Source organism: Lagopus leucura, unplaced genomic scaffold, assembly GCF_019238085.1.
Source record: "Lagopus leucura isolate 7727_CA_CO unplaced genomic scaffold, USGS_WTPT01 Super-Scaffold_741, whole genome shotgun sequence".
NCBI classification, from domain to species: Eukaryota; Metazoa; Chordata; class Aves; order Galliformes; family Phasianidae; genus Lagopus; species Lagopus leucura.
The window spans coordinates 12253113-12281109 of NW_024962256.1; the positions used below are offsets into that span (position 1 = coordinate 12253113).

The 27997-nt window shown below is 43.1% G+C and overlaps 1 protein-coding gene across 7 annotated transcripts; it reads left to right on the plus strand.

Moving 5' to 3' along the window:
• The first annotated feature begins 99 nt into the window (after positions 1–99).
• On the plus strand, positions 100–27997 carry ALDH18A1 (aldehyde dehydrogenase 18 family member A1). 7 transcript variants are annotated; one of them, XM_042863790.1, is made up of 17 exons: positions 100–572; positions 763–897; positions 10696–10819; positions 11541–11579; positions 11693–11916; positions 12243–12392; positions 12485–12589; positions 13690–13848; positions 14418–14508; positions 15936–16060; positions 21580–21724; positions 23348–23421; positions 24103–24202; positions 25536–25756; positions 27227–27364; positions 27461–27656; positions 27807–27997. In XM_042863790.1, the coding sequence occupies exons 2-17, from the start codon at positions 787–789 to the stop codon at positions 27980–27982; spliced, it is 2178 nt and encodes a 725-aa protein (XP_042719724.1). In that variant the 5' UTR covers positions 100–572; positions 763–786; the 3' UTR covers positions 27983–27997. The 7 variants fall into 7 exon arrangements, with proteins under 7 accessions (XP_042719724.1, XP_042719726.1, XP_042719725.1 ...); XM_042863792.1 differs by having other exon boundaries at positions 13690–13842; XM_042863791.1 differs by having other exon boundaries at positions 100–226.

Consider the following 27997-nt stretch of genomic DNA (forward strand, 5'->3'; position numbering starts at 1 on the left):
TGAGCCGCGTCTGGGTGCCGGCGCCGCGGGAGCTGGCCGGGCTGCGGAGGAAGGCGGCGGGCGCGGGGGGGTTGGGTCGTAGCCGCGTGTCGACGAGCGCGCGGTGCCGCCGGCGCTGCGTTGCGCTGACCGCCGGCGGTCTCTGTCCGGTTCCCCTCCTGTGGTTCGGTCGGGCCCGAAGGAAGTCGCCTTGAAAACGAGCCAGTCGAGCCTTGCGACGATACAGGTACCGCCCCGTGCTGCGGGCATCTGGGCGCTCATCCTAACGGCCCTGTGAAGTTGTCTTGAGGCGCGTAGACTTTATTTTGGGCTGTTTTGATGGCCGCAGAGCATTACTGTTATATAGAGCCAACGACAGAGTGGAACTGCTCCTGGGGCCTTTGCGAGCAGTAAATGGAGAACTACATTGGCTTCATTCACTGGGAGTTTTGGAGAAACGGAGCCGCTGCACATCTTTGTCCTGCCTGTTTCTTTGTATGTTGCTTGGCCCTATCATGAAGATTTCTCTGAGCCCAAAGAAAAGACGTAAACCCTCCTGACACGCAGATATCCAGGCTTTGGCTTTACTCCTGGTAATAAGCCTGTGTCTGTTGTATGCTATTTCATCACTCAAAATACAACAGGGTGTGGGTGGTTTTTTTTTTATTTTTGTTTGTTTGTTTGTTTTGTATGAGAAGAAATCTAATAGCTCTCTAAAAGGAGTGACAGGGTTATAGGTAAAGAAATCTTGATGACCAAAGCTTACACAGTTTTCTTACACAGGAGGCAGTAGGGGTGGCAAAACTGATGCTTCTGGTGCTGGTGCTGTCTATGTGCCGCTTGAGCTCCGCAGCCTCAGGGAGGAACGAGAAGGTGTGCGCACTGGAAGTCTGCAGTGTTACAGATGCTGTGGAGAAGGTGAATGCTACCATAGTCACGTAAAGCTGAAGACCAGAGGAGTGGTTAAGTTTTGTTTTCTTATCGTAGCTGTGTACTGTATTTGGGAGTTGGACACAAACTGCTGTCCTACTGATTTTTTTTAAAAAAAATTTCTGTGTTAGGACTAGGTATCAGCGTACCTTTGATAGAAAAGGAATGCCTTTAATCTCCGCAGCAACAAAGGAAGAGAAAAACACATCGTTCTGAGGACAGAACAAAAAAGGAGAGGTAGGTAAGGGTAAATGTCTTAAAAACAGGGAACTAAAATGGAATACAGAGCTGAATATTTCATGGAGTTGAGAGGATAAATACTATTTTGAGTGGTGCTCTTCTTAGAGAAATGATAGGGCATGAACAAATCTTACTGTTGGTGAATTTTCCCTGTCTTTCTTTGCAAGAGGCTGCAGCCAGCTGGCTTACAGATTATTATAAGACGGTAGAAGAGGTTCATTCTACAATGGGGGCTTGGATATGGAGGGTTTGAAAAAGTCTGGAACGGTGAAAAAGTGCATTTAAAGCTTCAGTAAGACATACTGGAGGAGCTGTAAGAGGGAGGCTGAAGTGCATGGTACTAAATGTAAACGTTTATCTTTCTCCTGAAATATTGAACAAAACTACTGATTTCAGTTTGCATTTTTCAAGCTTTTCTTTCTATCCTTACATTTCTTTAACTTCATTTATTCCTGAACACGAGCATGTGTCCAGGTACTCAATTTGCATTTTATCTCGTAGTGATATCAGTGTTACTGTTTTAGCCATAGCTATTATAAAAATTTTATTCAGTCTCTGTTTTTTTCTCCTGAATGACTTGTAATGCTCGTGCACCTTGATTTGATTGTCATAGGAAAACTGATACAAAACTGAGATATTTTCTATCATCTTTTTATCCTTAATAGCTGATGGAGTTTTACTGCTTGGTAAAGGTTTTAGAGGAAATCATTTGATTCAGATTTGATCCAGACCAGAAAAGAGCGATGATTTCTGGAAGAAGGAAATGCTGGAAAGATGCCAACTCAACCACTGATGATTGTGCTTAAGCTGTTTTCTCATGTTGCTTGCTTAGCAATCTTGTTCATAGAATTATAGAATTGCTTATGTTGGGGGGACCTTAAAGATCCTCTAGTTCCAATCCCCCATCCATGGCAGGTTTGCCAGCCAGTAGATCAGGCTGCCCAGACTTCCATGCAACCTGGGGAACCACAGGCCGGTGAGTCTCACCTCTGTACTTGGGAACATCATGGAACAGATCTTCCTGGACATCATGCTTGATTGCATGTGGAATGAGTGTGTGATCCGAGACAGACAGCACAGCTTTACCAGGGAAAACCTAACCTATCTGGTGGGCTTCTATGATGGAGTGACGGCATTGGTGGACAAAGGGAAGGTGACCAATGTTACCTGGGCTTGAGCAAGGCCTTTGACACTGTCCCCCACCACATCCTTATTTCAAAACTGAAGGGATGTGGATTTGGGGGGACTATTTGCTAGGTAAGGAATTGATTAGAAGGCCTTACATAGAGGCTCGTGTTGAATGGTATTATGTCCAGATGGAGGCCAGTGACAAGCGGTGTCCACCAGGGGTCTGTCTTGGGACCAGTGCTCTTTAACATCTTTATCAATTACATGGCTGACAGAATCAAGTGCAGCCTCAGCAAGTTGGCTGATGACACCCAGCTGAGTGTTGTGGTGTGGTTGACACAGTGGAAGGAAGGGATGCCATTCGGAGGGACCTCAGCAGACTTGAGAGATGGGCCCAGGTGAATCTAATGAGGTTCAACACAGCAAAGGGCAAGGTTTTGCACTTGGGCTGGAGGAATCCCAAGCATTTATACAGACTGGAAGGAGCAGTCCTTGAGAGTAACCCTGCACAGAAGGACTTGGGGGCCCTGATGGATGAAAAACTTAGCGTGAGCCAGCAGTGTGCTCTTGCAGCTTGGAAAGCAAATGGGATCCTGGGCTCCATCAGAAGAGAGGTGGCCAGCAGGGACACTGAGGTGATTGTCCCCCTCTACTCTGCCCTCGTGAGGTCCCATCTGCAGTACTGTGTCCAGGTCTGGAGCCCCCAGGACAAGAAAGACAGGAAGCTGTTGGAGAGGGTCCAGAGGAGCCACAAAGATGATCAGGGGACTGGAGCACCTCCCCTACAAAGGTAGGTTGAGGGAGCTGGGCTTGTTCAGCCTGGAGAAGAGAAGGCTGCGGGGTGACCTCATTGCAGCCTTTCAGTACCTAAAGGGAGCCTACAAACAGGAGGGGAATCAACTCTTTGGAAGGGTAGATAACAACAGGACAAGGGGAAATGGTTTGGAGTTGAGGGAGGGCAGATTGAGATTGGATGTTGGGGGAAGTTCTTTGCTACGAGAGTGGTGAGGTGCTGGAGCAGCTGCCCAGAGAGGCTGTGGATGCCCCGTCCATCCCTGGAGGTGTTCAAGGCCAGGTTGGATGGGGCCCTGGGCAGCCTGGTCATGTGCAATGGGTGATGGTCAATGGAGTTAAGTCTAGCTGGAGGCCTGTTTCAAGTAGTGTCCCCCAGGGGTCGGTGCTGGGGCCCATGCTGTTTAATATCTTCATTGATGACTTAGATGAAGGGATTGAGTGTACCCTGAATAAGTTTGCAGATGACACCAAGTTGGGAGGTGGTGTCGATCTGCCTGAGGGTAGGGAGGCCCTGCAGAAGGATCTAGATAAGATGGATCGCTGGGTTGAGGTGAATGGGATGAGGTTTAACAAGGCCAAGTGTCGGGTCCTGCACTTTGGCCACAACAACCCCGTGCAGCGTTACAGGCTTGGGGATGAGTGGTTGGATGACTGTGAAGAGGAATGGGACCTTGGGGTGTTGGTTGATGCTCGGCTGAACATGAGCCGACAGTGTGCCCAGGTGGCCAAGAGGGCCAACGGCATCCTGGCCTGCATTAGAAATAGTGTGGCCAGCAGGAGCAAGGAGGTAATTGTCCCCTTGTACTCAGCACTGGTGAGGCTGCACCTCGAGTACTGTGTTCAGTTTTGGGCCCCTCACTACAAGAAAGACATTGAGGCCCTGGAACATGTCCAGAGAAGGGCAATGAAACTGGTGAGGGGTCTGGAGCACAAGTCTTACGAGGAGCGGCTGAGGGAGCTGGGATAGTTCAGTGTGGAGAAGAGGAGGCTCAGGGGAGACCTCACTGCACTGTACAGCTTCCTGAGGGGAGGCTGTGATGTAAAAGGTTCTGGTGTGGTTCTTGTGCTTTTTTCTTGAAGATGGAATTCTTGAGATTTATCAGGGTATTCACTACCTTTAACTGTCTGAAACCACAGTTTTTGCACTGTTGATATCTTAGCATGCTTGCTGTACACTAAGGTAAACTACTGCTCTTCAGGCAAGAAATCTTGGCTCCTTGATGCTAACAAGCATCCTTGTGGAAGAGCTAAAAGTTTTATGTGGGAAACAAAAGTGCTGATTTAGCTCCTTGTTTCTCTTAATAATTTCTTTCTTATTTCAGCATCTGATGAACCAAACCATCTCCTCAGTAGCTGCAGTAGTTGAGGGGAACCTGTAGCTTTTTATTTGCAAGCATAGATCAGAGGAGTTACATGTTCTAAAAACTGTCTAGCTCAATCTAAAATAGGGCTTGTTTTTTGTTACATGTTTAAAAATCAAAAGGAAGAGTTAGCAGCTCTTTTTGCTTGCGTGTTAAGCTACATTGGCTTCTTTAATCACTGTTGTTAGTAATAATCCTAATAAATGGAGTGAAGAGGAGGGGATGCAGAGCGTATGTGCTGTACTGGAAACAAATGCTACCTCTGGCAAAGTGGAAGTCTTCAGATAGTCTTCTACCAAAGTGGTATCTTTATATCTGCTTTTTGGGGGGAGGGAAGCATCAGTTTGTTTTCCCTTTTGTGGGGACAACAAAATCTTTGATAGATAACTGTAGGCTGGGTCTTCTGTAACTTATTGGGATGTGGACGGTTTTTTAAGTCTGTCCACCCCTTGAATATTGTTTACCCTTTGTGAGGTTTCCTCCATGGATTTGAAACTTCAGATGAGATTGTTTCCTGATCTTAGGTAGTGAGGCATCTACCATTTAAACACATGAAACTGAACAACCCCCTCCCGCCAACTGGTGTCCTTTAGCAACATGAGAATAAGTGCTGGTGGAATTTGTTTACTGCAGTACAAAGATGAGAATACAGTAGTAAAATAACTATAGAGAGGAAACACTATAGCCAGCATCTGAGTTTAAGTGGGGAACTATGGTTAATTTTATAATGTGTGCAAAGATGAAAAGCTGTAGTGTTGTTATGGTTTTTACTGAATTCAGCAATGAGTGCTTTGTCTTTAATTCAGAAATGACTGCGAGTGGTGTATATGGCAGGCAAGTGAGCAGCTAAGCCAGCAGCACTCCTGCCCTAGCAGAAAGGTTTGGGATGCAGCGGAGAAAACAAAGGAGACAGAATGCTTAGGGAGATGAAGCCACTCTCAAAAGCTGGGCTACGAAGATCCTTTAGTCTCCTGCCTGCATCATAGAATTGCTCAGACAGCAGACGTCTGAGAACGGGGAGAATCCAGGTCAGGGAAAGCTGGTGGAGAGATGGCCAGGCAGTCTGTACTGTGGGTAGGGCTGTCTGGACTAGTCTGGGACTAGACAGAAAACAGTCATTAATGCTGGATTTTGTGCTGCAACGTGGAGTAGAATTACATCATCTGCTGGGACAGCAGGCTGGGAAGGTGTGTGCGTGTCCGGGAGGGATGGAGTCTGCTGAAGGCGCTGAAGTTGCATCAGCCAGTGGTTGCTCTGTTCTTGCGGTGCTGATGTGGCTTGTGCTGTCAGGGCGTCGGGGATTGGCTGCTGCAGGTCAGCTGGGTCTGCCTCCGCAGCCCTTGCAGGAGCCGTCTCTGCCTCCCGGTTTACCTGCAAGTCGCTGCTTCTCGTAGAAATCTTTGTTACAGTTTCAGCCGGAGGGATCAGGTATGGAAATTCAGGTGGATCTAAGCACTCTGACGAGAAGCAACACGTGTAGATATCACTGGTGACTCTGCACAAGTGATTTGCCTGCTGTAGTATTTTGCTAACCTGGAATACCGTCTGTGCATGAGTTCTTCTGCTTTTTCATAGCGTGCAATGCTCGGCTCCTTACCGTGCCCTTTTCAGGGAGGCTCTAGGTTGGCTTCCTGTGCCTTGCTGCACAAACCTGCTTGTGCTGCTTAACTGATTTATATACAAGATAAAAGGGATCAATACTGAAATTGTGCAGATGTTATCTTTGGAGTACTTAAGATTAGAAATATTTGAACAGGTTTTGCAGATCAAGTGATAGGCTTCTATTCAGTCGTGCACTGCAGTACTTTATAGCTGTACTGTATATACGTTATATATATTATATATATTATAGCTGTATAAAGTACTTTATAGTACTTTATAGCTCCTTTTATAGGAGATGGGTTCTTTTGGGGGAAAAAGATATATCTGTTTCATAGGTTGTCATGAAAGACACCAGTTTAAGGATTTGAGTCCTCCATTCCACTTCAGGTTACATGGGAAGTTGGCTTAGTTCTTGACATTGATCTGAAGCACATTTTAACGTAGTGGGCTACTTAACAGGTCTTTTGAAAACAGTAACTTCATGAAAACTAGCTAATAGCAATGCTTTCTGTGAGATAGCATAAGGATAACTTTTCTTTGCTTAAAGTTACGATGGAAGAATGGCATTTTTAAAAGACTTTTGGAGACTAGTTTGCAGGAAGTAGGTTCTCTTAGTAATGGCAACAAGATTTTAGGTGGGTGCTAGAGTCTTGTACCTAAATAATGCATTTTGCATTTATTTTTATTGATGTCAGTCTGTCATCTCCCTCCTCCCCCTAATAAGGCAGAAGTTTGATTTCTATTTATTTATTTATTTATTTATTTCTCCCCTAATGTCTTTTTTGGTTTGTTACTGCAGAGTAGAACCCTTACAAGTATGAAAATTCTGGAAATAATGGTGGGATGGAAAGTAAATTCTAAATTCCTGATTCAGCGAGAGGAGAGAGAATTGTTCTGCAGCATTAGGGAACTGGGGTGGTTCAGTCTGGAAAAGAGGAGGTTCAAGGGAGACTTTATCACTTTCCAGAACTACCTGAAAAGAAGTTTGTAGTAACAACTGATAGAAAGTGAGGAAACAGCCTCAAGTTGTGCCATGGGAGGTTTAGAGTGAGTACCTGGAAGAATTTTTTGACAGAAAGAATGGTCAGGCATTGGAACTGCTTGCCCAGGGAAGTGGAGGAATTGCCATTCCTGGAGGTATTTTAAGGACTGTGTGGATGTGGTGCATGGGGACGTGGCTCAGTGGTGGACTTGGTAGTATTAGATGATGGTTGGCTTGATAATCTTAAGGGTCATTTCCAATCTAAATGATTCTATGATTTACAGAGCGCCCTGTGGTCTAGCTGTAGTTTCTGACAGCAGCATCATTCTTATGTCACACACCTTCTTCTTCTGATTATTTTTTTTTTAATAAAGTTGATATTTTATTTTTTTATGTTCTGTCCTTTACCAGCCTATTGGACTGCAAGCATCCCCTAGAGATAAAACAAGGAGCATGCAGGGAAGATGATGTCTGGTACTGGGTGGCAGGGTGAACTTTGAGGTGGGAGAATCAAATGGTGAGACACACAGACAATGGGAATTTTATCTCCCGAAGGCATACGCCTGAAACGCCTAAGTGACAGAGGGCATCTGAAGTCTTCAGGTACTAAGTGTCTGGCTGGTAGCCTTCACTAGTTAATTTAAATGTCTTTATGCGAAGCAGACTTCGACTACTTGTTCAACTCAATCATCAGTCCTGAGTCCTTTTTCTGCCTCATACTTGTAATGATCAGAGCTGCTTTTTCAGGTGAAATACAGAACTGGAGGGGCATGATGGATTAATAGACTAATAGTTTAAATGCCACGCTTTGTGATCTTTATCAGCAAAAATAGGAGAATCATTATCTGCAGGTGGGTTATTTGTTCTGTGCAGAGGTGTATAACTTGGTAAGGATTGTAATGAAACATAATAGCGATATACTGATCGAGGGTAATTAAGCAACTTCAGATATTTATAGTGTTAATATACGCATTGGCCAGAACTGCCGGGCATTGTATCTGTCAAGATATATGTAAGAGTTCCGATATGGTTACTATGAGCTCTCGTTTTCTTCCGTTCAAGGCTCTCACTGCAGCTTTTGTAATGTTATTTGATTGAAAGCAAGTGGAGGAAGCAAAATTTTCTAGAAGGGAAATGAGAGGTCTCATTGTGTAAGCACTACCCAGGAGAACTGGATTTGTATTCATTGCTTTTCTTTGTAGTACTGTAGATGCATTACTTCAAGTACACTGGTTATAGGAAATTGCCAATTCCGTATCCCTCATTTGCTGGGTAGTTGCTCCAGTGACTTTAGGGTTACAAGAGCTTTGAGTGCTTAAAAGTTCAGTCAAGGGAAACTGATGTCCTTACTCATAATCAGTGTTAATATCTTGCTGTTTGGAAGCGCTCAGAAATGTAGTGTGAATTTTGGGCAGTTCTGTGTGGAGCTGGGAGTTGGGCTCGATGTTCCTTGTGGATCCCATCCAACTTGAGCTATTCTGTAGTTCTACATAGGTCATTCTGGAAGTAACACCTCTATCATGGTTTTATGTTTTTTGTTTTTTGGTTTTTTTGGTTTTCAGTATTCCTCATCAAAACATCATGTAGTGTACTGGGAATTAAAGTGTTAATGCTCCAATTCCAGGTACCTATCCCCGTACATTACAGAAGTCATGGGATCTGGCCCTTCCGGGTGGGGCGGTCACTTTCTGCCTGGCAGTGGGTGCTGGAGGGTGCTTTCCTAGCCGTTCCAAGCTTTTCAGGTTTGACTTGGTCTCGGGAACTCTCTCTCCTATCTTATTTGATTTATTAGTCTCAATTTCAATTAGATTGTATTATATTGTGTTATCTTGCATTCTGGTACCATAGTTAGTAAAATAAGTTTTCCTCCATAGATTGTTGCCACTGTTTTTTTCCTCCCTTCATTAGGGAGAGCTTCGTTAGGGAGCATTATCAGTAGTTCAGGTTTCTGTGCTGGAAAACTTGACCTTGAAAGGCAAGACATACTGCCAGCATTCTGGGATATTTGTAAACTTTGAGCACTGCTTAGTCTGGGTAGTGCCTTTTTCCTTTTTTTTCCCTTGTCTTGTTAGCTTCAATTCATTAACCCTTTTTTAGCAGGCACCAGTGATGAACCCACTCTTTATCGTGTGGGCGCTGTGTAAAGGATTAAAAGCCATGATGTTACTCGCAACTTACTGGCCAATTATCAATGTCATAATTACTTGTTGTGGAATTGTGTTCATATATAACCAACCAAGGGCACTGATGGAGACACCTGCATGGTACCTATATGCAATGTGGTATGGTTTGAATTTTGACTTTACATCCCAGGGGTCTCTCCTATCTTATTTGATTTATTAGTCTCAATTTCAATTAGATTGTATTATATTGTTATCTTGCATTCCGGTATCATAGTTAGTAAAATAAGTTTTCTTCCATAGATTGTTGCCACTGTTTCTGTCCGTCCTTCCGTCCTTCCGTCCCATTTTGTGGGGCTGGGGTGGGAAGGAGGGCAGGCACCTACTGCCCCCCCTGTCATGGGCATAGATTGATCTGGTTAACTCTGTGACAGATTTTTGGTGAAGAATGCGGGCATAGCTGGTTTTTAGCTTTCAGAACAAATCTCTCTCTGCTCTTAGAGAGCTTTGTCAGGGAGCACTATCAGTAGTTCTGGTTTCTGTGCTGGAAAACTTGACCTTGAAAGACTAGGCGTACAGGGAAATTGCACAGGGAAATTGCATTAACTCTGTGACAGTCTCCTATTTATTTCCATGGATATCACAACAGATATGAAGAATGCATAATCACTGTCCAGTAGTGTTTTGTAGCTGAGAATTTGCTCTATTTTTCATAGTAGTCACTACCACTAGCTATGCATTTTCACCAGCAGTGAACAAAAGCCTGCATGCTGCGCTCATGAAAATCTATACCTGTGGAGGTAACCACTGTTTCATTGCAGTAGTGATGGCATCGTTGCTGAAACACACCACCCACTGCCTCCTTGTGCTGACATCCACTGGTTAGTTTCCATAAACATTCAGCGAACTTCAGTGGATGTCAGGGGGTGCAATTTTTTCTGCATGGAGGGATGCAATGGCACATTTTGCTTCATAATCAGTTCTGTGTCAGATGCTGTTTTGTCAGAATGCCCATCTGCTGCATAGCAAAAATGTAATGGGATATTGGTGTGAAAGTTCAGCCTGTACTACCATCCGCCTCTGACTTTGTGGGCCAGCGGAATAAAATAGGAGGCGTTACTCTCGAAGCAGACCTCATACATTGGGCTGTGGTTCATAGATAAGTATAGTTGATGTTTTGTAGTTTGTACAGTAATCCAACCTGCTTTCAGGCTTTTTCCTCCAAGCTTCTCCATGGACGGAGTTGCAACTTTTCTCTATTGTAGGTACATTCATTAAGAGTCTTTCACATTTTTTGCTATTCCAGGGAACTCTGTTTTGTTCTTCATCTTTAATAATAATCTTCTGCCAGCAGGTAAGGAAGAGGAGCCTTCGGTTTCCTAAGTTGTGGTATGAGTGTGAGGAGAGTAGGCTGTTTCTTGCACAGGGAAATTGCATTAAGAGTGTACAGGAAAAAGAAGAGCCTCTGTCTGGTTGGGTGGGTTGGGGGAGGAAAGAAACAGATGGAAATCCACTGATATTTAACCAGTTTCCCCACACCCTTCCTTTTAACTTGCAGATATCCTTGACTTGCAGAAGGCATCTCAAAATGTTGTGTCAAGCCGCTCTGAGCCCTCTTGTCCGTTCCCCTGGATGGTGCTTTGTGTTACCGCCACATGCCATCGCAGCCATTTCCCGTTTCTGTATGTATGAGAGAAAGCACATGTTTCTAGTAGTGTTAATCAGTATGCGTCCAGGTGCCTATGCTTTTTTCTTAAAAGGAAAATCCCCTCAATAACATCATTCAAAACTTATGAACTCTGGAGTGAGCTGCAATTGAAGCTGTACTTTTGCTGTTACTTTCTTCCTTAATCTTCTGTGCTGATAATGGGCTGGTTTGCCTTAGGATCCTTTGTAAGCTTTTGATAAACAAAGATTTTGCTAAGGAATATTCCCTTGTTCATTGCTTTAAATGAGATGCAAGCCTTGTGCGTGTTCTATCTTACCTGAATATAATGCTGTGACTGTCTCTGCTCCTTGCAATGCCTGTTCATATTGTAGGTAGGTGGCTTGCAGTTCACATGTTCATCATCCCTCTTCTGTTGCCCCCAGCTTAGCAACATGAGAAAGTATCTGACCTACAGGCTTCATAAAAGGTGTGTTTTCTTTTCTAGCAATCAAGCTTCTGCTGTGCTATAGACAGGAAAACTCTTTAGCTATATCTCATGAGTCAAGGCAAAGGAGAGTGTTTTTAAAGCTAGCATTTGTATTTCTGTTGTGAGTTGGATGGACTACTTAAGTGTCATTCAGTCTTTTTTTTATTATTTATTCCCAGAGTCAAGGCTGTAACACATCAGGTATTGCTTTATATACCTCAGGGTTGGTTACTGCTGCTAAAGAATATTCACTCGCACTTTATTTCAGTGTCTTCAAAGCTGGCTGCTTCTTCCCTGTCACTGAGAGGTGTGTGTTGTGAGCCTTGGAAAGGGAAGAAATGTTACATGACTTAAGGAACTTGGAAGACCGAATTAAACACTTAAAACTGTATTTTTTTTTTTTTCTTTCTTTAACCACAGATCTCCCCCACAATACCCAGAGTTTAAGGAATGAATCCATCCGTCGTTGGAGCAACATTCCATTTATCACCGTGCCACTCAGCCGTGCACATGGCAAGTCATTTGCACACCGCAGTGAGCTGAAGCACGCAAAGCGGATTGTCGTGAAGCTGGGCAGCGCTGTTGTGACAAGAGGGGATGAGTGTGGCTTAGCCCTTGGGAGGCTGGCATCTATTGTGGAGCAGGTAATTTTGTAACTGAAGTAGAATGGTTGTTCTAACTTCAGATATTTAGTCATTGTTGGATGGCACAGAAAAATGCAGGAAGAGTAGCAGAGGCTAGGGATTGCAGTGGCGGAGGCTAGGGGTTGCATGCAGTCTTTTACATAGCTCCCAAGTGGTTAGGAAAGTGAACATCTTTGAGGATGGCTGCCTTGCTTTGGACATCTATTCATAAGCAGAACACTTATGTCAGCAAGGATTATTGAGCGTAAGATAGCTGTAATGCCCTGAACTGTCAGGCTAGCCATGATTTTACTCTGTATCCCAGTTCTTGTTCTCTGTACTTACAGGTGTCAGTGCTGCAGAATCAAGGCCGAGAAATGATGATTGTCACCAGTGGTGCTGTAGCTTTTGGAAAACAGCGACTGCGTCATGAGATCTTGCTTTCTCAGAGTGTGAGGCAAGCACTTCATTCAGGCCAAAGTCAGCTAAAAGATATGGTGAGTGATTGGCAACAGTCCCACTTTTCTTTGAATGTTGGTTAGAACCTACTAACCTGTCACTGCATGACAGCTGTTCTTTGTTTCTGTAGGCAATTCCAGTCCTGGAAGCCCGAGCCTGTGCAGCAGCCGGCCAGAGTGGACTGATGGCCCTGTATGAAGCCATGTTTACACAGTACAGCATCTGTGCAGCTCAAGTAAGGGATGCCTTCTCTCCTAGGCTTACTTGCTACTCCACTCAGTGATGGAGTTGTTCTTGGCAGTTGTTGGTCGTAGTCAGCATGTGTTTCGTGAGGCCAAAGTTATGTTTGTCTAATGTGATTTTCTTTTATTGACGAGGTTACTTACTTGGTTGACCAAGTGAAGCCAGTTTTGGATTTCAGCAAAGGTTTTGATATTTTTCTCAAAGTATCTTTCTGGACAAAATGTCTAACATGCAGCTAAGCAAATATGTAATACATATGCAAAGGGTTAAATTGACTCACGTGTAGGATTTAAGGAATTATAGTAAATGGAATTACATCAGGCTAGTGGCCAGTCTCCTGTGATGTTCCACAGGGCTTCATTTCCGGGCCAGTTCTCTTCAATGCTGTTGGGAATGGCCTGGATGCAGGACTTAAATGCATATGAAGTAAATTTGCAGATGACACTGAGTTAGGAAGGGATAGAGAGGCCTTGCAGAGAAATATTAACAAAGTAGAGGTCTGGGCCATCACCATCTTCATGAAATCTAACACGAGCCAAGGTTAAATTCTGCGCCTGGCACCAGGTCTCCACCATTAGCTATGCATTTTCACCAGCAGTGATCAAGAACCCATGTGCTGTGCGTGTAAATATTTGCACCAGTGGAGGTGACAGCTGTGCATAGTCACCCAAAGAAGCTTGTCTTTCATGTCGGTGTCAACACTGCTGAAACACACCACCTGCTGCCCACTGTGCTAACATCCACTGTTTGGTCTCCATAAATATTAAGCAGGTGTCAGTGAATGTTGATAGATGCCATTTTTTTCTGCATGGAGGAATTCAATTCCATATCTTTTGCTTCATATGTACTTCTGTGTTGGATGCCATTTTGTCAGACTGCCCTTCTGCTACCATCTGTTGCGCAGCAACAGAATTTAATGAATATTAATGGAAAAGTTCAGCCTCTACTACCATCTCGCCAACATCTGTCTCTGGTTTTGTGGTCGACAGAACAAAATAAGAGGCATTACTTCTGGAGCAGCCCCTATGTGTTTTGGTTTTGTCACAAAAAATGATGGGCTAAGTATATATAAAGTCTGTCTTCTCCTTTTAGATTTTAGTCACCAATCTGGATTTCCATGATGAACAGAAGCGTCGGAACTTAAATGGAACGCTACATGAGCTTTTAAGAATGAATATTGTCCCAATAATTAACACTAATGATGCTGTTGTTCCACCTCCAGAACCGAACAGTGATCTACAGGGGGTAAATGTGGGTAAAGTATTGCAGGGGGTGGATCTTTTGTGTAGATGGGAGAGTTTACTAACACTGTAATCATAAACGTCAGGAGCCTGAAGCAGAGAAACGTACAAAATTAGTAATGTGGACAAAGGGAGCAGAGAACTGTGCCAAGCTGTCTGTTTCTGACATGATAAAACTGTGGGATGGAAGCGGGGCAAATGGTATCTGCTCTGCTAAAAGTGAGCGTGCCCTGTTTGGTTTTCACAGAATAGTTGAGGCTGGAATTGACTTCTGCAGATCATCTAATTGAACACCTGTGCTTAAAGAATGATCTGTTAGTACTTCTTGCACTTTCATTGGGTGTCATTGTGGAGTGTCCTGATCTAACTGCCTGTCACTTTGGTGCTGCTTTACTGCATTCCAGAAGGCTACTTACTTTCATGCAAAAAATCAGCTTCTAAGAGTTTTCACTGGATGTGAACAAAGCAGCTAATAAGGACTTGGTAGTGCTGAAGTGGCTTAGGTTTGTATGTTGTAGCCAAATATTTCCTAGTTCTTCCCACTGTTCAGTATACTTGTTTCATGTCTGTTCATTGCAGGTGATTAGTGTGAAGGATAATGACAGTTTGGCAGCACGTCTGGCTGTTGAAATGAAGGCTGATCTCCTTATTGTTCTTTCAGATGTAGCAGGTTTGTAAACAGTAATGTAAGGAAAGTGTTCAAGTCTGTAAAAATGTCCACTAGACAGAAAACTACGCCCTCTGCTCCTGTTCTTCTGACATCCAGTAGGTCTAGTGCAACCACCCAGATGGAGCTCCAGTCAGTTCATATAACTACCCAGCATTTAGTGTGAAGGGTGTGATGGGAGTAGTCTTTCAAATGAAAGGTGATAGCAAGCATACCTGCGGGAGGTGTGCCTAGCTAAATGAACTGCTCTGCCTGGTAGCTCAGCTTCAGGGATAACTGGAGAGACAGAAGCATCTGGGAGTTTGAGAAGGTGCACCCTCTGTGGTGCACAAATGATAACTTAAAACACAGAATCACAGAAACACCAAGGTTGGAAAAGACCTACAAGATCATCCAGTCCAACCGTCCACCTGTCACCAATAGTTCTCTCTAAACCATACCCCTCAAGACAAAATCCAAACAGCCACTACTCAGATCTGGTATCTCATCTGCATCAGCAAGCATAAAGGTAGCAACTTGAGAGATGCTGAGGAGTGAAAGCGAGTTACTACATGGAGCCATGAGGAGCAGTTGCTTGCTCACTTGAAAGCCTCCAGAGGAGGGCAGCAAAGCTGATAGAAGGATTGTAAGGCATGTTGTGTAAAGAGAGGCTGAGGATGCTTCATTTGCCTGGTTTGGAGAAAAGGAGGCTAAGAGGTGACCACATTGCTCTCTTCCAGCTTCCTGATCATGAGAAATGGGGAAGGGGGTATTGATCTCCTGATTTACCAATGATAGAACATGTGAGAAAGACATAGAGCTGCACCACACCAGGTTCAGATTTGATAGCTGGAAAAATTTCTTTACTGTGATGGTGGTTAAGCACTGGAACAGAATTCCTGGAGAGGTGGTTGATGCTTCTCTAAAGATATCATCTGAGGATAATATTTAATAAGCTTAAACTTTTGGTCCTGAGGTGGTTAGGCAGTTGTATTCTGATCTTTCTAGGTGCCTTCCAATTGAGCTTTCAAATTTGTTAAAATAGTCAAACCAACTTGTGTTCAGGTTTTTCTGATCTCTTCAGTTCCTATGTTTTACAACTAGACTGTCCTGTACCTGTTCAATTGTGTGCTTATGTTTGTAAGCCCTGATATTGAAAGTAAAAAAAAAGCTGTAAATTTCCCTCTAGTTTTCTCTCTAACCTCATTGAAATATCTGTGTTTCATATCTTGTACACTACAGTTTGGCATGGGTGTTAATCTGTTTCCCCTTATTAGCTACACTTTTGGTAAAACTACATGTCTTGATTCTATATGTTATGTTTCATGCTTTAATTCCCACAAAGAGAAGAGCTCAGAGGAAGTTTTTAAGTGGAATACAGCTTTTCAGTTTCAAGGATATATTTCAAGGTGTTTTTTTTTTCTTTTTTTCTTTTTAAATATTTGCTTCAGGACTCTTCAACAGCCCTCCAGGATCTGATGATGCGAAGCTCATTGACATATTCTACCCAGGAGACCAACAGTCTGTGACATTTGGAACCAAATCTCGAGTGGGAGTGGGAGGCATGGAAGCCAAGGTAGAAACTTGGAATGTTTTCTTATTGGGAGGGAAAGGAAGATGTGAAAAGGGATGTAGATAATACAAGACTGGAACGAGTGGCTGGTAGACCAGATAATTTCAGTGCCATTCAGAGGAACCTTGACAGGCTGTAGTTAGGGGCAGACAGGAACCTTTTGAAATGCAGCAAAAGGAAATGCCAAGCCCTTTGCCCAGGGAGGAGCGACTCTATGACCAGTAGTGGTGGCTGGATGGATGTGTGAAAACAGTGGTTGTGAATAGAGTTAAGTCCAGTCACAAGCAGTGTTCCCAGGGCTCAGTACTGGAGCAAGTTTTGTTCATACTTTTATGAACAATTTTGATGAGGGGAGTGAGTGCACCCTCAGAAAGTTGGCAGATCTCACCAAGGTGGGTGGGAGTGTTCATCTGCTTAAGGATTGAAAGGCTCTGCAGGGGGATTCGGATAGACTACATCAGTGGGCTGTGTCCAATTGTATGGCATGCAACAAGGCTAAGTGGCAGGTACTACATTTGGGTCATAGCGACTCCATGCACTACTGCAGGCTTGTGGAACAGTGGCTGTAAAGTTGTCTATCAGGAAAAGGCCCTGAGGGTGCTGGTCAGCAGTGAGCTTACCTTGAGGTGGCAGTGTGGCTGGCCCTTGTTGTCACTGTGCCAAGAAGGCCAGTAGCCTTCCCCTCTTCTCAGAAATAACAGGGCCAGCAGGACTAGGGCAGTTAATTGTCACTCCGTATCTGGCACTGGCGAGACCACGCCTGGAGTGCTGCCTTCAGACCAGAGTCCTTCACTACAAAAAAGATACTGTGTTGCTGGGTGTACTTTAGAGAAGAGCAATAAAGCTGGTGAAGAGTTTAGGAAAAAAAAGACTTGGGAGGGAGAGTCCTGGAGTTGCTCAATCTGACAAAACATGAGAGCGCACTATGCTCTTCGCGCCAACAGCATCCAGGGTTCCAGGACAAGGAGAAATGGTTTTAAGTTGAGGGAGGAGAGATTGAGGTTGGATGTTGGGGAAATTCTTTACAGAGAGAGTGGTGAGGTGCTGGAACAGCTGCCAGAGAGGTTGTGGTTGCCTCGTCCCTGGAGGTGTTCAAGGGCCAGGTTGGATGGGGCACTGGGCAGCCTGGGCTGCTATGAAATGTGGAGGTTGGTGGCCCTGCCTGTGGGGGGGTGCATTGGAGATCCATGATCCTTGAGGTCCCTCCCAACCAAGGCCATTCTGTGATTCTGTGGTTGCATTAGGAAAAACATAACCAGCAGGTCAAGGGAGGTGATCATTCTTCCCTACCCAGCACTAGTCTGGAGATCTGTGTCCTGTTCTGGGTGCCCCAGTGCAAGACAGACGTGACATACTACAGTGAATCCACGGGAGAGCCAGGAATGCGATTAAAGAATTGGAGTATGATGAAGAGAGGCGGAGAAAGCTACAACTACTTACATGAGTAGGAGAAGGCTTGGGATATCTTACTGGTGTGTATAAATACCTGAAGGAAAGGTGTAGAGAAGACAAAGTCCAACTTTTCTCAGTGATATCCAGGGAACAAACAAGAGGCAATGGTCTCTGACTGAAATACAGTAAATCCAACTTAAATGTAAGAACTTCTGTAGTGGAGCGGAACAGGTTGCCCAGAGAGCTTGTGGACTCTTTGTGCTTTGAGATGTTCAAGACCTGGTAGGACAGTGTCCTCAGCAACATACTCTAGTTGACTCTGCTTTGGGCAAGGGCTTGGAGTGTGTGATCTCCAGGGATCCTTTCGAGCCTCAGCTGTTCTGTGAGTACCCTCGAATGGCTGGACTTCTCTGAAACCCATGTGAATTGAAAAGAGCAACTTACACAATACATTTAATGAGTTTGTAAAATGTGATATTGGAACAATATAAAGTTGATGATTTAAATTAAAGTAAGAGTCAGCCCTCACTGCTTTCTTACACAATGATCCAGAGACTTGGGATCCCTATCACTTGAATCTCATAGGCTACTTCTGCCACCTTTCTGTGTTTCTCTGCATGACCTCTGCTTCTGAAAGATATTTGGTGAAGACTGAGCAACTTCAGTTCTGGAGTGGAAAAGGTAAAGGAGGTAGTGTCAATGATTTATAGTGCTGTGCAGGGTCAGACACCTTCAGTGTCCAGTGCTGTGAGTGGATAAACATGGACGTATTGTGGGACTTAAGAGAATGTTGCTAGAGGGAGTTGCTGGTTCCCCAGAGGGCCATGTTGCCATCCAGAGGGACCTTGGTAGGCTGAAGAGTTGGTCTTACAGGAATCCCATGAAGATCAACAAGTGCAGAGTCCTGCACCTGGAAGGGAATAAACTCGGACACCAATATGCTGAGGGCCACCCAGCTTGAAAGCAACTCTGCAGAAAAGGACAGAGTAGTCCTGCTAGAACGTGAATCAGCAGTGTGCTCTTCCCGCTAAGAACACTAATGTTGTTCACAGCAGCATTAAGCAAAGGTCCAGAGAGGTGATCCTTCCCCCCTCTACTTTGTGCTGGTGAGGTTGTACCTGCAATAGTAGGTCTCAGAACAAGAGAGACCTGGATATACTGAGAAGAGGCCAATGGAAGGGCACCAAAATGGTCAAGGAATAGGAGCTCCCCTACTGTGAGGAAAAACAGAGAGAGCTGGGACTGTTCAGGCTCAGGACAGATATGAAGCATGTGTATAAATACCTGAAGGGAGGGTGCATAGAGGATGCAGCCATGCTCTTTTCAGAGGTGCTCAAGGGCAGGGCAAGAGGCAGTAGGCACAAACTGGAGCACAGGAGGTTCCATCTGATCATGAGGAAGCACTTCTGTACTGTTGGTGATGGAGCACTGACAGAGGTCGTCCAGAGGGGTCGCAGACTCTCCCCCTTGGTGATCTTTAGTGAAGCCACCAGAAAGCCACCAGGACATGGCTCTAGGCCCCTGCTCTAGCTGTCTCTGATGGAACGTGAGATTGGACCAGAGCTCCCTTCTAGCTTCGATCATTCTGTTATTTTTTCTAATGTTTCTCATGATGCTGAGTTGTGAACTGCTTTAGTATTTATAGGTGCAGATTTCCTGAGGTGACTTTTAGAAAGCTGTCTGTAAACAGAGAAATGGATTTTGACAAAGCACAGAAAGGCTGAAGTCAAGATGTTTGCCAGTTCTCTTATGTCTCCTTTTTGACTAATCTGATAGAGCAGACTTCGTATCAAGCTTAGACCGGAAAACCCAGGAGGAGATATTTGAGTGTTTTATTTGGGAATTACTGGATGTATAGAGGCCAATTAGAAGTGAATTTCCATTCAGTTGATATATGAAATAGTTTAAACAGTGCTAGGAATTGGTGAGAAAGCTGACAAGGTGAGGCAATGCTTCTTCTCTAAAAGCAGCGATCTGTTAAAGATATTTGGTATCTTTAAGCTTGAGTCACATAAATGTTTGAACAAGAATGTGTTGGAATTGAGAATCAGTTGATATTTTTGGAAAACTGAAGTGTCAACAATGGTATAAACGTGGTAGTTCGAATATTGATTATTAGCATGAAATTTGGGCAAAAGTGGAGCAATTGATGGTCTTGTGGTAGTGAAAAGCTTGATATGACAGGCATCCGACAGATGGTGTCTTCTAGTGGATATGGGTTGCAGTATAAAAGTATGGGAACATATAGGAAAGTGTAGAAGTGACAAAGCAGCATTGTCACTTGAAGCTTTTGTGGTGATATACATTACATGAAATTAAATACCACAGTGGAATGATGTTGTCAGTACCTTAGTCAGAAAAAGTAATGAAGGAGACCATAGGCAGTTCACCTTTAGTGGGTAACATCTGGAGTTTGTTTCTGTGGTTTTGTCTATTTATTTGAATTAGAGAAAAGGTTTACAGAAATATTTCTTGTGATGCTCTGAACAATGGTTTAAGTAAGTGGAAAAAGGGAAATCTTAGGACATAGTGATTTCAAAGGACTCTTGCAAATGAGCTTGCTTGCTGATGTTCAGAAAGGGAACTCATCTTGCCTTCCGTGTTAAAGCAACGCCTGAAGAAATACTGCTGCTAAATTTTATGGAGATCTTATTAACCATGATGTTTGCTTCTGCTTACTTCATGTGACAGCACACATATTCTGGTAGTATCACTGATTTCAATTCTCATCTGCCTGCGTCCCTTGGGTTTGATTTTGAACTTGATTCTAGCCTTGTTCCTTTCATTCATTGCATAGTACAGTGTGGGCCTGACCATTGAAGTTAACTGGTAGTTAAGTTACAGCATAGAACCCATCTCCAAAACTACGAAAGTAAGAAGAATGCAAAAAAAAAAAAAAAAACGAAAAAAAAAAAAAAAAGCCACACACAAAAACCCCCATATAATTGAAAAATGAATAAATGCAGTCTTCAAATAGAGCCTACTGAAAGAACAAACAAGTGTACTCCCAAGGGAAAAAAGGAAGCAGCAAATAAATTTTTAAATAAAGGTCTAAAAGCATTAGCAGGACGTGTTGTAAACAGTTTAAAAATATGTGGAAACCCAAAGAACTCTTCGGAGTACTTAATCTTTTTCACCAAAAGGTCTTAAACAGTGAGGGTACTTCTGCATCTTAGGCAGATTTGTAAGGGGTGGGTAGCCAGTCGAAGTTCCAACGGAGTAATTCAGAAAGGTAAGGACACTGAATAATATTTTAATGATACATGGTAGGCTAGGACTTGTACAAGTAATATTGTGCGGGCACTCAAAGTGGATTACTTACTGATGGCTAGCCAGTGTTAGGGAAATTAGCAACACAGTTCTTCAAAAAAGAAAATTGTGTTTTTTCAAACAGTAAGAAGAATTTGCAACATAAGAGAACGTCGAAGAAGAGCATTTGGGCAAAGTGCCCCTGTAGAAATCTTAAAAAGGGCAGACTGTTAGGGAAATATGAAGTATGTTTCTGAAGCAGCATCTGTTTAAGGAAGGGAAGTAGAAATCAAAATGCATGATCTAACATAACACTAGGTTGCAGAAATTCCTGAAATGTGTTGAATGTTCTGAAAGCATAAAGGCCTAACGTAGAGATCAAAGTGGAACTGTGTCCTACGAGGAGCGACTGAAGGAACTGGGGCTGTTCAGTCATGGGAAAAGAAGGCTGAGGGGAGATCTTATTGCTCTCTTCCAGTACCTGAAAGGTGCTTACAGCGAGTGCGGGGTTGGTCTCCTCTGACTGTGACTGGTGACAGGATGAGGGGGAATGGCCTCAAGTTGCACCAGGGTAAGTTTAGGTTGGATATCAGGAAAAACTACAGAAAGGGTTGTTAAGTAGGGGTGGTGACTCACTGGAATAGGATCTTCAGTGGGTCACCACCCCTGCATATGTTTAAAAACTATTTGGATGTGGTGCTCAGGGATATGATTTAGCAGAGGGTTGTTAGAGTTAGGGTAGGATGGTTAGGTTGTGATTGGACTTGATGATCTTTAAGGTCTTTTCCAACCTGAGCAATTCTGTGATTCTGTAAGAATTCTTGTTGAGAATGGGGATTCAAATAATAAGTGAATTTTCTGGAACTGGCTCTATCCTGTAGGTGAAAGCAGCTCTGTGGGCCCTCCAAGGAGGCACATCTGTAGTGATTGCAAATGGAACTCACCCAAAGATCTCTGGTCACGTCATCACAGATATTGTGGACGGGAAAAAAGTTGGAACTTTTTTTTCAGAGGTAAAGCCTGCAGGTGAGTATAGAATTAAAGAGATTTCCTGAAAGCTTAGAGTTAAAATTTAGCTAGGTCTGTACAACAAATAGGGAAGCATGTTCTGCTTGACAAATGGTTGTTGAAAGATATTTTCTGAGGTTGGAATAGAAAATCCTTTGCTAAGATTCCCTCCAGCTGCTAACTTGATGCATCAGACGTGTGTTTAAAGAACTGAGTGGAATTGTCTTTTTACGTTGTAGAGGTTATCCTCTGTGGTTGAATATTTTGGTGTGAAAGAAAGCATACTATAAAATGTGCTGCTGAACTAAAATAATGTCTAGTTATACTTTTTATCACAAATTCATTTTACTGCTTTCTACTTTCTGGTATTATAGGTTGGGAATGTTTTATAGCCTCTCTGTTGCTCTGGCATTGTAACAGTGGCTGTAGAAAGAGCAAACATCCATGATCTTAGCAGAGTAGAACAAGTATGGAGTGGTACTTGTGACTTGCGCTGTAAGACAAGTGTGTACAATAATGCTCGATGGATTTCTTGTATAAATTTGTCAAATCACCTTTAGAACCTATGTAAATGCTTAGTATTCATGAGACTGAGTCACAGCAAGCAAGAGCGTTAACTAAATACTCTGTAAACTCTAGAGCTAGTAGTATATGAAGAACTGCCTCCTTTATTTTGTGTATGTCTGTGGATAGGAGAGCTGTTCAGGAGCTCTCATTGGCCAAGAGGGCCAATGGCATACTGGGGTGCATTAAAAAGAGCGTGTCCAGCAGGTCAAGGGAGGTGATCTTCCCCCTCTACTCTGCCCTGGTAAGGCCTCATCTGGAGCACTGCGTCCAGTTCTGGGCTCCCCAGTACAAAAAAGACAGGGATCTCTTGGAAAAAGTCCAGCGGAGGGCCACGAAGATGGTGAAGGGCCTGGAGCATCTCTGCTATGAGGAAAGGCTGAGTGAACTGGGTCTGTTCAGCCTTGAGAAAAGAAAGCTGAGAGGGGACCTGATCCAGGTCTATAAATATCTGAGGTGTGGGGGTCAGAATGGCGAGGCCGGACTCTTTTCAGTGGTGAGTGGAGACAGGACAAGGGGAAACGGCTGGAAACTGCAGCATAGGAAGTTCTGCACCAGTGTGCGAAGGAACTTCTGTACAGTGAGGTGATGGAGCACTGAACAGGCTGCCCAGGGAGGTTTGGAGTCTCCTTCTCTGGAGATGTCCAAGACCTGCCTGGATGCTGACCTGTGCGACCTGGTGTAGGGAACCTGCTTTGGCAGGGGGTTGGACTCGATGAGCTCTGGAGGTCCCTTCCAACCCCTACGATTCTGTGATTCTGTGATTTTTATGTCTTTTTGATAAAAGCTTTTCCACTCTGGCACGAATTGTCTTACTGAGTCTCTGTGATGCCCTTAAAGGGAATATGCTTGGAATTGTGGCAGTGTTTTTCATCTGATAGGTACAAAATGGATATATCCTGTTTTGACATGCAGTAAATGTCTTTGATATGTCTGTTACAAAAGTACTTGTTTTCCTGCTTTGAGTAAAGAGATGAAAGATATAAGGGCTGGTGTTCATTTCCACACATCTGTAACTTTGTCCATGTGTGATATGGGCTTTTATTGTTGCTTTTTTGTTTTGTTACCGTGACACAGGCCCTACAGTAGAGCAGCAAGGTGAAATGTCTCGAGCTGGTGGCAGGACCCTGGCAGCACTGCAGCCTGAGCAGGTGAGAGAATATGGCTTCACTTGCTAAGCTTGAGAATGTGTGGCAAGTTTAAAAAACAGATTTTTAACACGAACAGGCTTCCTGGGACAAGAACCTGTTATTTGTGTGCTAGATCCGTCATTTGGATGTTTAAATAGATGCAGAGAGCCCATGGATAGTATACCTGAGAATTATGATGTAGTAAGTGTTTGCATGTAGGGTTCATAAACGTTGCCATAACATATACTATGTAAAAATTGATTTTTCAGAGCTTCTGAAGAGTTAACAGGAATAATTTGGCCTATTCACTCCTGTGTGTGTAGCGCATGCAAATGAGAAGTTTGAAACAATCAGTTACTGCCAATTACTGCTTTACAACTGACTGGGTAAAATGTCATCTGTTGCAAAGACCACAAAAGTGGTCTGAAAACTTTGTGGGTTTAGTAAGATGATTGCGCCAGAACAACAACAAAAAAAAAAACAAGCCCAAAAAACAACAAACAAACAAAGAAAAAAACCAAAGTAAAGGTCTCTTCAGCCTTATTTTTCAATGTAATGCAATCTGGAAAAATCAGCTGGCCTCAAGTATTCAGGGAGTTAAGACAGTGAAAAGGTACGGTCAGTAGAAAGGAAATGGTGGGCTAGGTATCAAATAGAATGGATTTCGTATAAGAATGCAGTTCAGAAACATTTGTCTTTCAGAGAGCAGAGATTATTTATCGTCTTGCTGATTTACTAACCGATCAAAGAGAAGAAATTCTCTTGGCAAACAAGAAGGACTTAGAAGAAGCAGAAAATAAAGGTAATACTACAATTTGTTCCATCATTCCTGTTGTCATGAAACTGAGTCTCAAAGGAAATGGGCAGAACTAGAGATATTTGTCACCTGAGATTGGGAATTATTGCTATCACAGATTAGTGAAACCAGGACTTGGAGAGTTTGTCAGTGTAAACAGCAGCAGCTTCCACAATTACGTAAAACAGATGTATTCATCAGAGAAGTTGGTGAGACTTTGCAAAGCACCAGGAAGAGCTCTGTAATAAAATAAATGATAGTGCTCTCTTCTGCCAAAGCAGGCTCACTTCAGAAGTGAAATATAGCAAATATCTTTCCTGTTACTGTAGTGCAAAAAGTGTCTATTTGCTGGGCTGGTTATCATAATGTTTGGCTCCTATGGGGATTGTTGCCATCCGTGTACTTAAATTGATACTCTCCAAGAACAACCATTGTATGGTAACTGTTGAGTCACGGCCTGAAGCACTGATTGAGCACTTGTGGAGAGGACTTGTCAGCCCTGGGAGCACAGCTGAAGGCAGTTCAGCTGTGTGACCGGAAGGGGTGAATCCTGGCTGTACCTCTCTTACACTTCAGTTGAGGGCTGACTGCCACTGGGAAGGAGCTCTGGTTAGAGATTCCTCTCTTGTGGAGTTTTCCCTGTGAGCCTAGATATTCAGAGACAGATGAGTACTTTTCCTTCTCCTTTGTGACACTTGTTCATTCAGTTTAGTCCCTTTGCTACTACAACCTGTATCTCCCTTCCGCTGTGTTGACCTTTCTGGTTGTAACAACCATATTCTAGAAATGTATGAAATTAATACATCACAAATTGTACTACTCAGTAAAAAATACATGGCAACAATTGTATTACTGCCCAAATTACATTGAGGGACATTTCTGGGTAAACTTACTGTCTGAATGTATTCAGACTAGAAAGCTTATGTGGTTCTTGCCCAGCCTGAAATGTGCACTTGTCTGTCTCTACAATAGAAGGATGAAATTATTGCCCAGGCTTTCCAGAACTACTGCAAGGGTATAAAATGGTAAGAAATTTAACTACAGCATTATTTAATGGTATTTGAAATTGGAAAAACCTTGTCTTTGTGGATGTGGATGTTGCTTCATATGCATATTAGTTGCACTATGTTAGATTTAATTATGGTGGTTGGGAAAACATTCTCACACTGTAGTGATTTTGTAATGACTATGAGACTTAGTGTATTGCATTAAGCTTAGGTAGGTTTATTGCTTGGGAGTGGGAAATATCTGAGTTTTCCATATGTTCACCCTCCAGGTCACTTCTGCTTGAGTCTAGGCAGACAAATCTATCTCAAGCATATTTTTTTCTTTCCTCTAGGGAGACTGGCACTTCCTTTGTTGAAACGTCTAAGTCTCTCTACATCAAAGCTGAACAGCTTGGCTATTGGACTACGTCAGATTGCAGCGTCCTCGCAGGACAGCGTTGGCCGCGTAATTCGGAGAACAAGAATAGCAAAAGACCTGGAATTGGAGCAGGTGACAGTGCCTATTGGGGTTCTTCTCGTGATTTTTGAGTCCCGCCCTGACTGTCTCCCACAGGTATGTACAGAGGGCAGACTCTGCTAGGAGTTCTTCATTAACAAAAGAAAGCATGTTTCTGCTGATGAGTTACTGGGAGGCTGCAGGAAGGCTTGCCTCAGGAGACTTTTGGATTATTCTAAAATGAATTTTGTTAACATCCTTATTTTTTCTGCAGATAAGTTCTCAGGACTTGTTTCTGCGGTGTAGAGAGTTTTTTAGAGTTGTTTTTCAATAACCCAGTGCATAGAAGGAGTTAGCTTGCATTCAGGTGGTGCAGTTCCTGCATGTATCTCACAAACATAAGTTCCTTGCTTAACTTGCAACTTAGAAGGTTCTTACCAATGAATGCTTGTCTGTCCATGCTGAATGCAGCTGAATTGCAAGATAAGCTTAAACATCAATTGTTTAATGAAAATTGTTAATAACAAATTGTAACTGTTAGGAATATGTGTTAAAAAATGTAGCTCATAAGTTCTAGGCTTTGAGTAGTCTGTCCTTTGCTAATACTGCATACCTGCAGTGAGGTAAAATTAGAGCTTTTACTTATTTCTTGAGAGATGGGTGTGAGGAAAAGCAGTGGTTTAATGTGGTGATTTAAGTTCTGTACTGAAGTTGTGAGAAAAAAACAGTGAAAATCTTGAATGGTGTACTGTAAGTGAATGTCATTCGTGTGTCCAGAGTAAGGCAGGTATGTTACAGGTAAGTACCTTCATCTGCAGAGCTGTGTAGCAGAAATATTGCTGTGATTAAATGCTAATATAATACATAAAAATATGGGATCTGAACTAAAGTTGCATAGGCAACCTTGATCTTATTTTCTAATCTCTGACTACTGATGTTGTTGAAGTTCATCGAGTTCTTCTCTGCCCAGCTCACCAGTCTGTCCAGGTCCAGTTGTATTGTTGAATTCAAACATTCAGTTGTCCTGTTGTGGTGTTGGACTCAAAATATGTGAAATTTAGTGCTATAAACAGGCAGATGACAAGGTCAATAAGTTCCTTCTGATTATAAATGTGAAAGCAATGTGATAAAGTTCATGCTGTGCCTACTGTCCCGAGTTTTTCTTCCCTCTTCACTTATCTCAAGTGTTATCTATATTTGTGTTTTAGACAGCACAATGGAAAATCTTTGCGATAGGAAGAGCTTATTAGCTATTTCCAGTCAGAATGACTAGAAGCAAGAATTCTTGCATCTCAAATTATTTTATACAGCTATTCAATTCATGCCAGAGCCTCTGTCCGGGGTTTTTTTCACTCGCTGCAGTCCCTCTGCCAGTAGTACTCTGAAAACTCAAGTTTGTGCCTGGAATGTTAAGATACTTAATTTCTGGAGTTATATGTTCTGTTTGTTGTGCACGAGATTGATACCGAGTAAGAACAGAATTCAGAATTCTGTTCCAGCTCTGTGGATGTTATTCTTAGAAGAGGCAGATCACTTTGTCTTTTCCTTATTTTCCTGTTTGTCTGTCTTCATGTTCCTTTCTGACAGGTGTCTGCTTTGGCCATTGCTAGTGGAAATGGTTTGCTACTTAAAGGAGGAAAAGAGGCAGCTTATAGCAATCAAATCCTTCATCATCTGACACAAGAAGCACTTTCAATTCACGGAGTCAAAGACGCAGTGCAACTGGTAAGTATCTAGAACTAAATTAACAATGTTTTGCTATGTATAAGGAGAACAGGTAGAACTTCAGACTATGGACTACTTGTATCACAACTTCCACAGGTGAATACAAGAGAGGAAGTAGAAGATCTCTGCCGTCTGGATAAGCTGATAGATCTTATCATTCCACGTGGTTCATCCCAGCTAGTCAGGAATATACAGAAAGCAGCAAAGGGAATACCTGTGATGGGACACAGCGAAGGAATCTGTCATGTGTATGTGGATGTGGATGCCAGTGTTGAAAAGGTCACGCGAATAAGTAAGCAGTCTGAGGGTGACTTGAATCATGGGTGTAACTGAGCTTCATATTTGGAATATGTAATAAGATTTTGATAATTGCTGATTCATGTACTGTTCAGAATTTTTGACATAAATGTTACATAATAAATTCTCTACTCTTAAACCTCAGTCAGAGACTCAAAGTGTGAATATCCTGCTGCCTGTAATGCTCTGGAAACACTCTTAATTCATCGGGACTTGCTGAGAACCCCGTTGTTTGATCAGATCATAGATATGTTGAGAGTAGAACAGGTAAGTCATGTATACTTGTGTTTTTTACTTGTCCTGATTTGTTTACTTGTTTAACATTTTAGAAGCATT